Below are 12795 nucleotides of genomic sequence, written 5' to 3' on the forward strand. Positions count from 1 at the left end.
TAAGCTGATCCACTAATGGTGCAAAACATAGCATCACATTCAGCAAACCTTAAACACAACTGAAATAGAAGCAACACACACACACACACGGTCCAAAATCAACTTTTGTGAAAGTTTAAAATGGAAGCATAGATGCCAATAAAGAACCTTTATTTTTAAAACTGAGATTAATAAAATATTTAACTGGTCATGAAGCCGTATGTTTCATTATTTTATTAAAATATATATTTTTTAATATTAATATATTAAAATATCTTCTCCATTTTTACTTGTTTGCAAGTGTTCAATTTGGAGAAGCACAGTGTATACATTGGATAATTAAATAATAATTTTAGAAAACAGCCACTGGTTAATAAACTTTGACAATAACACTTTGGATTCTAAATCCAATCCAGTTTAACTGGCCTAAAAAAATAGCCACAGGTTTAGTTTTACTTCCTTGCAAATCCATAAACTGCAAAAAAAAAAATGTATGCTGGTTATCCTGCGTGGAACTGAATCTGCTCTGAGGAAGTTTTTTGGCTTCAGGAGGAAGGCTGCTTCTGAATTGGCACAATCCTACAGACGTGATCGTACGGTCTCTTGCTTTGCTTCTATATTACCAGGCAAACACATCCAGGTAATGCTGCTTGGACTTACGTGGCTCTCCGCTTATTGAGGTCATTTAGGGTCAACAGCACTTGTTTTGAGGACAGCCACTCATCCTCGCATTCTCCACAGGTTGAGGCCCAGGTTTTGCAGTCAAATAGAAAAGTTTAGGGTACTGTGGTAAATACCGACAACATCTTCATTGGGCATTGATAAAATAATTAGATTATTGATCATAATCTATAATAATGTTCCCTCCAGTGAAATAGTCACATCAAAATCCACTGACATATTTGTTTAGAACTGGTTTGGACTGTTTTTGACAGTATAAATGCTTCATCTGTGTATACTTCAGATCCCTGGAAAAAGCTATATTATGGATAGAGGACTCATATTTTAGCTGTTTTGAAGTTAAAAACATCTTGATGATAGATTTATTTTTTTTACAAACATGCAACTTTTCACTTCACTGGATGTTAATTGATGGACTGGAGTGGTGTGGATTATTTTGATGTTAATAATAATAAATATAATTCCTTACATTTTATATAGCGCTTTTCTAGGCACTTAAAGCGCTTTAAATTGTCAGGGGTATCTCCTCATCCACCACCAGTGTGCAGCATCCACCTGGATGATGCGACGGCAGCCATAGTGCACCAGAACCCCCACCACACACCAGCTTACTGGTGGAGAGGAGACAGAGTGATGAAGCCAATCAGCAGATATAGGGGATTGTTAGGAGGCCATGATTGTCAGAGGCCAATGGGCGAATTTAGCCAGGATGCCGAGGTCACTGGGAAAAACTGGGATTTTTAATGACCACAGAGAGTCAGGACCTCGGTTTAAAATCTCATCCAAAGGACAGTATAGTGTCCCCATCACTACACTGGGGTGCTAGGATCCACACAGACCTCAAGGTTAGCACCCCCTGCTGGCCTCACTAGCACCTCTTCCAGCAGCAACCTAGTTTTCCCAGGAGGTCTCCCATCCAGGTACTGACCAGGCTCAGCTCTGCTTAGCTTCAGTGGGCAACCGGTCTTGGGCTCCAGTGTGATATGGCTGCCAGTGTTTTGATCAGCTGTTTGAACTCTCATTCTGACGGCACCCATTCATTGCAGACGATCCACTGGTGAGCAAGCGATGAAATGGTAAATTTCTCCAAATCTGTTCTGATGTAGAAACAAACTTATTTACATCTTGGATATCCTGAGGGTGAGTCTATTTTCATTTTGGGGGAAACTATTTCTTTAAGAAGTCGTGGACTACAGTGTAGTGTGAGCCATTGTTCAGTGGTTCAAACTTTATCAGTCGCATCTCTCCTCTCATGGAATGACACGTGTGAGAAAATGAAACTATGTCCTGTAATTTTAGGTGAAGGAAAGACATAGGCCTCTTGTGGTGTCTTGTTGGGGCTCTTGTTATCCTCCAGCTGTATTTGGGTCAGTGCAGGGCTGTTGAGCACACCGTGAAAACCAGGAGAGGGGAAGAAGTGAGGAATAAAAGGTAGAGCAGCCAGAAGAGGGCTGTTCTGGGGGCTGTGCTCTGGAGAGAGGGGGATGACCACGTCGTCCTGATCCCAAAGGTGGAAGGCGTTGTGGTGGGAGTGTGTGAGACCTGGTGGCATGTGTGTGGAACCATCATCACCTGCCTCACTGTTGGCCTTTAAGATCTCCTCATCTGGACCTAAAGCCCAATCTGAACACACACAGAAAATATAAGGATGACCGCAATTAGTGTGAAAAGAAAATTCTTAAAAGAAAAAATTCATTACAAAAATTGAGGCATATTAAGGTCCCATAAAGTGTTTTTTTTTTCTCAGTGCGATATTTTCATAATAATCAAACATAATTTCCTCAAATTCTCATTACTGTAAGTGTCAAGAATTTGTTGTTGCCGTTTTTTTTTATTAATCTCAGTGTCATATGAAATTTAACCCATGGCATATCATCTCTCTTACTCTCTCTCTCTCTCTCTCTCTATATATATATATATATATTAGTAATGCAGTAATACAATAAGCTTCATTAATGTATTTTACTATACTAAATCCTGTCTCTTCTCAAAAGCCACACTTAAAATAAGTACTTTTTTCATTAATCATTGCATTATACTATAAATACAAATGCTATCGGCAAAAATATGAAGCAAATCATTTTCTCATTCTTCACTAATTTGATGCTTTTGTGGTCCAAATATATTTAGCAAAGGGTTTCTTATGGATTTAGTTTCAATTTTATTTAAGTATAATAACCCTGTGAAATACTGTATAGGCTAATGTAGAATTCTAAGTTTTAAAAAAAAGTGTTTTTGAGGAAATTTAGCTTTTAAGAGTTTGGGTAGTAGGAATACTTCTTTTTTTCCTAATATTCTGACAGATACTAAATAGCCTGATGTAGAATTATTAGTTATTAAATATTGTATCAGGTAGTGTTTCCCATCCTTTTTTTAAAATGGACACCATTTTAAAAACGATTAATGTTTAACTGTTAGGTAACACATACTCACAATGCATATAAATAACAATAAACAAAAATATGAAGCAAATCATTTTCTCATTCCTCACTAATTTGATGCTTTTGTGGTCCAAATATATTTAGCAAAGGGTTTCTTATGGATTTAGTTTCAATTTTATTTAAGTATAATAACCCTGTGAAATACTGTATAGGCTAATGTAGAATTCTAAGTTAAAAAAAAAAAGTGTTTTTGAGGAAATTTAGCTTTTAAGAGTTTGGGTAGTAGGAATACTTCTTTTTTTCCTAATATTCTGACAGATACTATATAGCCTGATGTAGAATTATTAGTTATTAAATATTGTATCAGGTAGTGTTTCCCATCCTTTTTTAAAAATGGACACCATTATAAAAACAATTAATGTTTAACTGTTAGGTAACACATACTCACAATGCATATAAATAACAATAAACAAAAACACTAATTTGATGCTTTTGTGGTCCAAATATATTTAGCTGAATTTTGAACCCCATTTTATAATTTATATAGGCTAATCTTTTGGGGAAAGTAAGTAAATAATTTTTTGTGCCCAATATATAACTATTACTACTGAACAGCTACTTTTGTACTATTTATTAATATTTATTAATTATTTATATACCTTCACAATGTAACTACAGTATATTTACCCAAGATGTCATACGCGAGGTCTTTAATTAAATGTCCCACAATGGCATAAGCGACGGCGAGCACCACCACAGCGGCCATCATCAGGTAGAGCAAGACTCTGGGCAGCTGGATGAGATCTCTGGCTAGAGGTCTGTACTCCTTAAACAGCGGAGACTCATAGACGGCGTACTGAAACGCGTGCTGGCTCCCAGACACGGACACGTTCACACTGGTTATATTCACGGGGTTCATTCTTGTCCACTGCCTGTAATTTCACAACAACAACAAAAAAAAAAACTCCTGTATTTTACTTCCAAAATGTGTTTTGCTTCTCCTCCAGGTAGTTATCCCAAGTAACCAGCGGCTATTTGTCGACTCAAGTAGACTCTGTGCATAATGTCATTTGGGAAAAAAAATATAGCCTATATTTGTTCGTAGGCCTAATGTCAAAGTTTAATTCCGTAAAACAAACCATTGAGCTCATTAAAGGACGACATTTTAAGCGCAGCCATGTTTCAGTTCAGATGGACAGGTAAACTGTGCTGTAAGTGATGAGGTCACTCTGAAGATCTCACACATTGGCCGCTCGTGATCTTTTCTCGGACGGTGACGCGTCATCGCTTAAATCTCATCATCAAGGCACGCGCACGCGCACGGATCATTCAAGGTCAACCAGGAACTGCTCTAGATAGGCACACAGAAGAATAAACCTATGTTTTATGCATTTGTAACTATTAACAATTTTGTACTTTTCTTATGTTCTGGTAAATATTTTTGTAATGATCTGTTAAAAACCAGTAGTATTTATAAAATGTATATAGTATTATATTATAGTTTTTAATAAGTATTTGGATATTTCTTTTTTTCATTCTTTTTTTTCCGTTTTAATTTTAGTAAATTTGTTTTTATTATTATTTTGTATGTCTATGTAGTTTTTATAATTTCTTATTCAATTTTATTTATTTTAGTACAACTTAAACTGAAAAAGTAGATATGTTGCCTTGGCAACTACCTGAATTTTTTTTATATATTTTATTTCAGTTAAAATATTTCAAGAGGCAAAGGGTTTCTTATGGATTTATTTTAAATTTTAAGTATAATAACCCTGTGAAATACTGTATAGGCTAATGTAGAATTCTAAGTTTAAAAAAAAAGTGTTTTTGAGGAAATTTAGCTTTTAAGAGTTTGGGTAGTAGGAATACTTCTTTTTTTCCTAATATTCTGACAGATACTATATAGCCTGATGTAGAATTATTAGTTATTAAATATTGTATCAGGTAGCGTTTCCCAACCTGTTTTTAAAATGGACACCATTATAAAAACGATTAATGTTTAACTGTTAGGAAACACATACTCACAATGCATATAAATAACAATAAACAAATAAAACAAATTCTGAATGAATGCACAGACATTTCATTTATTTTCAGGATTCAATAAATGCCACAATTTACAAGAGTCACTGACAACGATCTAGACAGCGAGTCTAAAGTGCAAGCAGGATGTTTGACATTCTTGACTAAAACCCGGTTTTCAACAGTATTTTGAAACCACTATGAATCCTCTTTCATTATTAAGTTCTTATGATCATTGTACCAGTGAAGAATGTGGATCAATGACTTTGAATAATTAACCTTACAAGATCATTCATGGTTTCATAATGCAACTGTCTTCGTAACGTGACATTTTAATTCATGTCAATCCAGTAACCTAGAGAGAAGATCCTGTAGAAGATTTGTCCATACAGATTTAAGACCCACCGATAGATTTGAGGCCACACAGAGGCAGAGGCAGGTTTATTTTCCAACAGTAAAAGACTGGAGTCCAGTGATGGCTCTGCCCAAGATCAAAGCATGGATGTCATGTGTGCCTGTGAAAAGCAAGACAATTCTTTTAATAAAATTTGAAGGGTTCAAATTAAACTAAAAGTCTCTACATCAGTGTTTAAACCGGAATTATTATCATTGCATTAGCGCACAACATGAAAAAACTACATCCTTGATTGTGCAAAACTTATATAAAGCCTATACTGACCTCTGCTGGCCAAAGGTGTAGCTTTCAAATAAAATGAAAAACATTTTTTCCTTCTTGTACCTTCATATGTGTTGACGGCCTCTAGGTTCAAGACATGGCGTATGATGTGGTACTCGTCTGCTATGCCGTTTCCTCCCAGCATGTCTCTGGCCTGCCGGGCGATGTCCAGGGCTTTCCCACATGAGTTTCGTTTCAGCATGGAGATCATCTCTGGATTGTATCTTTTGGAGAAATACATAAAAACAAATTTCAATGATTCTTTGACAATGAGACAGCTGGGGTCTAATCTGACAAGGCTCACGGATTGTAATAATAACACTGCTGTGAGCTCTGGGCTCCTCCAAATGTTTTGCTTAAACACACTGAACTAATAATGAAAACTGAGACTCTTTGGTAATGACTCACTTCTTCTGGTCGATGAGTCTGCCCAGCTGTAAACAGGACTGCAGGCCGAGTGTAATCTCTGTCAGCATGTCTGCCATCTTCTTCTGTATCAGCTGGTTTCTGGCCAAAGGAACTCCGAACTGGATTCTATATAGTACAATCATTTACATATATGTAGGTGAAATTAAAAGTAAAATTAATTCAGGAACATGTTACACATACTCGGTAATAACAGTAAATTATGCGTAATTACAAGCAACTAACCCTAAACCAAAACCTAACCCTATCATAAGTAGTTAATTATATTACTCAATACTGTAATCAATGTAATGACACTTGTATAATTTTCATATTTGTTTCAATTCGTAATTTATTGTGATTTTTAAATATAACTTTTGATTTATTAAAAAGCACTAATTAGTCACTTTGTCTTTATTATTATCATTATTCTTGGTGCTTATTTTGAAGTAAACTTTTTTTTTTAACAATCATTTTATTTTCAAAGATTGACATACAGATTAAGACAACCGTAAATGTTTTCATTATGACTGAATAATAATAATAATAATAATAATAATAAAATAAATAAATAATAATAATAATGCATGTACTTTATTCAAATTAAGTGTTTTCATGGTAGGCAAAAAATACACATATACACACACACACACACACACACACACATATATATATTTACTATTATGCCAAGACAACATTTCTCATTTTCATATAGTTTACCTCGATGTACTGAAATAAAAAATGAATGAAAATTAACAAAATTCACAAAACCAACAAAATTACTACTACAAAAAAAAAACAGAAAATGAAAACAGAAAAAAAAAAGTGAACATTCAAAACCAGCATAAAAACTATAACAGTACCTCAGTGATACCCTAATTATCATTGAAAGTTGGAAAAGATAAAAGATTTTAGTTACATTGCCTGGCCATATTATGACATGCATGTCGATATTTTTTATTAGGCAGATTAATTATCATGCATACATGGAAAATTTTCTATTAATTTGTCCCACTTTAGAACTCTTCAAATTAAATCCAATGAACATCATCAACTGGTAACTAGTTAAAATTACTCAAATATACACTTTTCCTTTCACAAAAAAAAACAACTAGTACTAATATATGCATGCTAAATGATAAACCTATAACCTGACACTAAACCGCTCACCTGTCCAGAGTGTACTGGCGGGCAGCATGGAAACAAAATTCTGCAGCACCCAGAGCACCCCACGCGATGCCATAACGGGCGTTATTCAGGCAGCCAAAGGGACCCTGCAGAAATCAACACGTTTAATCAAATATCAACAGAGTAAAGAATAACTTTAGTGGGCATGGTACATTTTTCCACTTCATTTCAGTGATTCTATCAGTTATCTGGGTTGGTATGAGATTCAGGCAGTTGTTCTGAAGTGTGATCAGGAGTACTAGTGATGCATTAATGACAGTGACAAACATCCTCACAGCAAGGCCAGACACATGGGGCAGCAGGTTTTCCTCTGGCACTTCCACCTCGTCCATCAGGATCATCCCGGTGGCCGAGGCCCTGAGGGAGAACTTGCCCTCTATCTTAGGGGTGGTCAGGCCATTCATTCCTCTCTCCAGGACGAACCCTCTCACTCTGCCATCCTCACATTTGGCCCACACCACACAGATATCAGCATACGGGGAGTTGGTGATCCTGCTCACAGATAAAAAGTGTTTGTAGAAGCGCTTATCATAACTCATCTGTGCTGTGTGTTCAAGATTTATGTGTACAACGCAGGGTTATTATAGTTGTGATTTTAGCTTTTATTTGTGCTTTTAATTTAGCCAAAATAATGATACATTGGACCAAGTTTGAAAAAATATTCTAATTTTTATTAGGTTTAAAAAAAAATAAAAAATAAAAAATCATATACACGTTTTTGTTTGATCAAACATTGATTTTAGATTAATCAAATATATTCCCTTTCCCAAAGACAAAAACATTCAAAAAAGCTTAAAAGATTATTTATTTGATACTTCTTATATTTTCCTTAGATGTCAAAAGTTAAATTAGCTAAAAGAAAAATGTATGTAATATAAAACATTTTGCTAGCGAATGTTTAATGTGGTTTACTAAAAAACACAAAACAAAACAAAAAACACATCATATTTTGTTATGTGCTAAAAAATAATAATAATAAATAAATAAACAATACACAACAATCATTTCTGAAGTCAGTAAAGTGAGTATGTGTTCTGCAAGTGAAAAGTGTTAAGTTAAAATACTTAAACAAAATGTTTTTTTTTTCTATGGGGAATGTTATTTAATTATAGAATCACTGAATAGTTTTTTGATTAGTTCAATATAAAAATATATTTAAATTTAAATGCATAGTCGTTTCAATTTTTTCAGTATACGTAGTTTGTTATGTTTGTAATGTCTCCGATGAATTTTCTGTTGTACTACCGTGGCTTTAGATAAAATCATCTGCTAAATGATTAAACGTAACTGTAAATTAATAGAAAATCTGCTCAGACAGAAACATCTCTGACGTCAAGCCAGATTCACATTGTATACTAAAGTAAACAGATGGTCAGCAGATTTCAGTGTCCTCCTAAACCAGCAAGAGACAAACACCACGTAGAGGGTAAAGTTACAAAATCTAAATATGGACTTAAGAACCATCCAATGAACTGACCTTCACATAAAATGATACATGATTTCAAAATATTAATAAAAAATAAAATATGTTAATGATATTAAAACAGAACTTAGCTGACTTGAAAACACAAATGAAATCAAAGACATGCATTTGTTCCTGTAGAAAAGCTCTTTTTAATGCATTTCTGACATTATATATGAATTATTGAGCGAGTCCAAGGCCAGACTCTTAACTAAACTAAACTATTCAGGGTGACTAACCATGTTTTTGCCCCACTGATGGTATATGTCCTGCTGGAAGGGTTGTATTTGGCTTTGGTCTCCATGCCACCAGGGTCACTGCCATGGTTTGGTTCTGTAAGTCCAAAACAGCCCAGAATCTCTCCACGAGCTGGGAAGAATGACACACACATAACATGGGGCACTTAATAAATGTGAAGACATTTCAAAGTCATTTGTAATTACTGAATAATTGGGATGTGCACAATTTCAAATTTAATTACTATTAAAAAAAACTAATATTAATCTGAAAACGACTGATTTTCCATGGGGATTTTGAGCAATGTAAATATTTTTTACAGCATTTTAATGCACTGGCATGCAGTTGACTAACCCAGTTGTGGCAGGTATTTCTGTTTCTGTGCTTCTGTTCCATATGCGTTGATAGGGTGCATGACTAGTGAGGACTGGACACTCATAACGGAACGGTAGCCACTGTCCACTCTCTCCACCTCCCTGGCGATCAGACCGTATGCCACGTAACTAGTCCCCGCACAGCCATATCCTTTAACACAATACATTGCACATTCAGTGTCATGGACAACAGAGTCATCTGGAAGCTGAATCATTAACACCCATTTTGAAGTCTGAGTTTACCTTGAATCGTGGGCCCAAGGACACCAAGCTCTCCCATCTCGTTTAAAATCTCTCGATGGAAATCTGCAAGTTCAGAGCCACAGATTCAAATTTCAGTGCTTTTTTCATCAAGACATTATAATACAGAGACCATCAACCTAAGGTAAGAATTAAAGGGATAGGTCACCCAAAAATAAACATTCTGTCATCATTTAGGTTAGTTAGAAGAATGCAAAATACTATGGAAGTCAATGGCTACCATCAACTGTTCGTTTACTCACATTCTTCAAAATATCTTTCTTTGTGTTCAACACTATCACTTTAATCATGCAAGAAGGTTGTTGCCCTCGTTCTTACGTTCATTCCTGTTGGCCATGAGGATACGGGGCATGAGCTTCTCCTGGCAGTATGTGCGGAAACTGTCTCTGATCATGATCTCGTCCTCTGTGAGCTGTCCTTCCAGATCCAACGCATCATGCCAGTTAAACTGCACCTTAGCTACAAATCAAAAAGCTTTCATTTTAGCTCAAGTACAGTACTTGTCAAAATCAAACATTACAATTGGAAAACAGTAAAGAAAGATATTTACGTGTTTTCGCTGTTTTTTTCGCTTGCTTCTCTGTCTCCAACAGACAAGACAATTTGAGATTTAGTTAGCAAGCCTTGACATCAAACCACATTCATTCTAAAACTTAATGCAGTTTGAAAAGTGAAATAATGTGCCATAAAAACTGTCCTGTTTTCTAGTTTTGTCTATTTTTGTCAATTCAAAGTCATGGTTATGTTATGGTGAATCAGTGATCTAACCGTGAGCTGCAGGGGCTGAAGAGCCCTGGGCCCTTGACACAGAGATCAGACAACATCTCTGTGAGGTCACCAGCAGGCGTGATAAAGCTGTTCTCAATGCCATGGTGTATTCAAACCTGAAAAAAAATTAGCAATATGCCTTATTAATCCTGTTAAAGCAACAGTATCTACACAAGTTTATTTCACAGTCACTTTAATTTTGAAGATTTCCAGTGGTAATGTTGATTGCTTCCTGTTTGGTGATTGTACTTTTTTCAGTAATTTTCTGTTTAAATACTGTCTGGTCCACGCATGGTTACACAACTGGTATTACGCAACGTGTCACACCATATAAACACATTCACAGATTTCAAAATCTATATAATTTGTTTTTCAGATATATATTTTAAAACGTGTAGCTGTAAACGGTTGTTCTATTCGCAATGCAGTCGTACCGGATATATAAATATACTAATGTTACCTTCAGCTCCTTCGATCAGATGATTTCCCTGTCTACTGTAACACTATTTATATTCAGAGCAGAGATGTTGAACGTGTCACGTGCACATATTGGAAGATCGAATCCTCCATCTGTTGTGAGGTATGTTTCATAACGCCTTTGACTCTGCTTTGTTTGTTTGTTTGTTTTTAAACGTCACTAATCATTTTATACTACATAATTACATACAACATTTATTATTGTGAATTAAAAATGGCTTATATCGATTAATTAAGTTTGTTTGATCATGCCACACTCAAAATGGCTGATGGCGACGTCTGAAATCCTGTGGCAAGCCGAAGGCGTTTCCCGGCACCGCGCGCTCTGATTGGATGATCATCAGGGGCGTAGCAAGCTTTTCAAAAGTGCGGGGGATGGATGTGGTTTGTTTATAAACAATAAAAACGATGAATACAGCGACAGAGGGGTACAAAATACAGGGCTTAAAGTGCTCTGTTGTAACCTTTACTGTGTTTATGGTTGTAACAGGGTTCCTCAAATCTTGCCCTGGAGGGCCAATCTGCTGCAGAGTTTAGCTACAACCCTTAACAAACTCACCTACCTGTGATTTTCTACTGATCCCGAGGACATTGATTAGTATGTTCTGGGGTGTTTGATTAGGGTTACAGATAAACTATGCAGGAAAGTGGATCTCTTGGGCCAGATTTGAATAGGCTATCCCTGCAGACTGTATAAGTGTTGTAACATAAAATGACTGCTGGGTCATATCTCTGTTATGAATATATTTTCATGTCGTGCACGTGCTGCAGACTGCTATAACCCATGGTTTTGCAATAATCCATACCAGTTGGTTACTTTAACGTTACAGAATCATTGTAATTTGGTTAATTCATTTTGGACTGAAGTAGGTAATTTAATAAAATAAAGAATGTCTATTTTTCCATCTATTACTTGGGACATGGTGAAATTTGAAGTACATTTGGAGGACAAAGGTGTAGACTTTGTTGTAAATTGTTTACTTCTTATACTAAAATACCTTATTCACAAATGTAAAGTTTTGAAAATAAGCTTGATGTCTTTAAAAACGAGCTAGCCATGTATACAGATGTCTTAAAAATTATAAGAAGTGATAAAACCGAGAAATTATTTGATTTGTTTAAACAGTATGATTTTGTTTAATCCCCTACATTGTTTATGGTCGAATGAATGGATGTGTTTTGTTTTATTTTGATGTATTTCTTGTAGGCGTTTTGTTTCTCTGTTATAGTAAGATTAATATGAATGCCTCAGTCTGTGAGGACCTAAAGTTGTACTTATGTTAGCCTATTGTTCTGTTAATGGTGAAAAAAGTTATATGCTTAACGTAATTTTATTTATTTATTTATGTATGTATTTTTAAACCAAATTTTAAAATGCTCTCAACATTTAAACTTAATAATCTTACTTTTTTATCCTTTCTGTAGTTCTATAAACAATCTTTAATGTGTCTTTAAAACGGTTTTGTAAAGGGTCTGTACCAAGAAATCGCACAACTTTGTCACCTGGTGTGAAACTTGATCCTGTTTATTACATTATTCATGACAATCAGAGAGTATCAGATTTGGTAAGTATTGTTAAAACACACATTTAATTAGTATTTCTAGGAACCGTCCTGTTTCCGCCAAACTGCGTGAATTTGCACTTTTTCACGCCAATTCTTTGTTAGAAACAAATGTTGCATTCTAACAAAATGTATCATTATCATACAGAAACACTGAATGTATAGCCTAGAGCTTTATTTAGAGTAAGTTAATCTTTAAAAACTGAATGAGTATTGTATGAATTGTGTGTTATTTTTGTAATTCTACATCTAGAATAATCAAAACTCTGACTCCTTTATACGCCAAACGCTGGCGATTTTCAGCGAAGGAGCGTTTACGTTT

At 35.2% G+C, this 12795-nt stretch overlaps 2 protein-coding genes across 3 annotated transcripts in view; both read right to left on the minus strand.

Annotated features, from left to right (window-relative positions):
• LOC132161513 (glutaryl-CoA dehydrogenase, mitochondrial-like) overlaps positions 1–11045 on the minus strand; it is an 88646-nt gene extending 77601 nt beyond the window's left edge. The window contains exons 1-12 of one of the 2 annotated variants that reach the window (XM_059571620.1): positions 10895–11045; positions 10435–10550; positions 10217–10246; positions 9985–10125; positions 9649–9711; positions 9386–9556; positions 9034–9163; positions 7608–7824; positions 7315–7418; positions 6148–6273; positions 5803–5963; positions 5502–5578 (exon numbers count right to left, since the gene is read on the minus strand). In XM_059571620.1, the coding sequence (XP_059427603.1) occupies positions 5505–5578; positions 5803–5963; positions 6148–6273; positions 7315–7418; positions 7608–7824; positions 9034–9163; positions 9386–9556; positions 9649–9711; positions 9985–10125; positions 10217–10246; positions 10435–10537 (1320 nt within the window). In that variant the 5' untranslated portion in view covers positions 10538–10550; positions 10895–11045 and the 3' untranslated portion in view covers positions 5502–5504. The other variant, XM_059571621.1, reaches the window with a different exon arrangement.
• On the minus strand, positions 1466–4317 carry LOC132160612 (uncharacterized). The gene is made up of 2 exons (XM_059570253.1): positions 3729–4317; positions 1466–2283 (listed from the first exon to the last, which is right to left on the minus strand). Exons 1-2 carry the CDS (start codon positions 3958–3960, stop codon positions 1883–1885), a joined length of 633 nt encoding a protein of 210 aa, XP_059426236.1. The 5' UTR covers positions 3961–4317; the 3' UTR covers positions 1466–1882.
• Positions 11046–12795: the final 1750 nt, after the last annotated feature.

This window comes from Carassius carassius, chromosome 17 (assembly GCF_963082965.1).
Source record: "Carassius carassius chromosome 17, fCarCar2.1, whole genome shotgun sequence".
Lineage (NCBI taxonomy): Eukaryota > Metazoa > Chordata > Actinopteri > Cypriniformes > Cyprinidae > Carassius > Carassius carassius.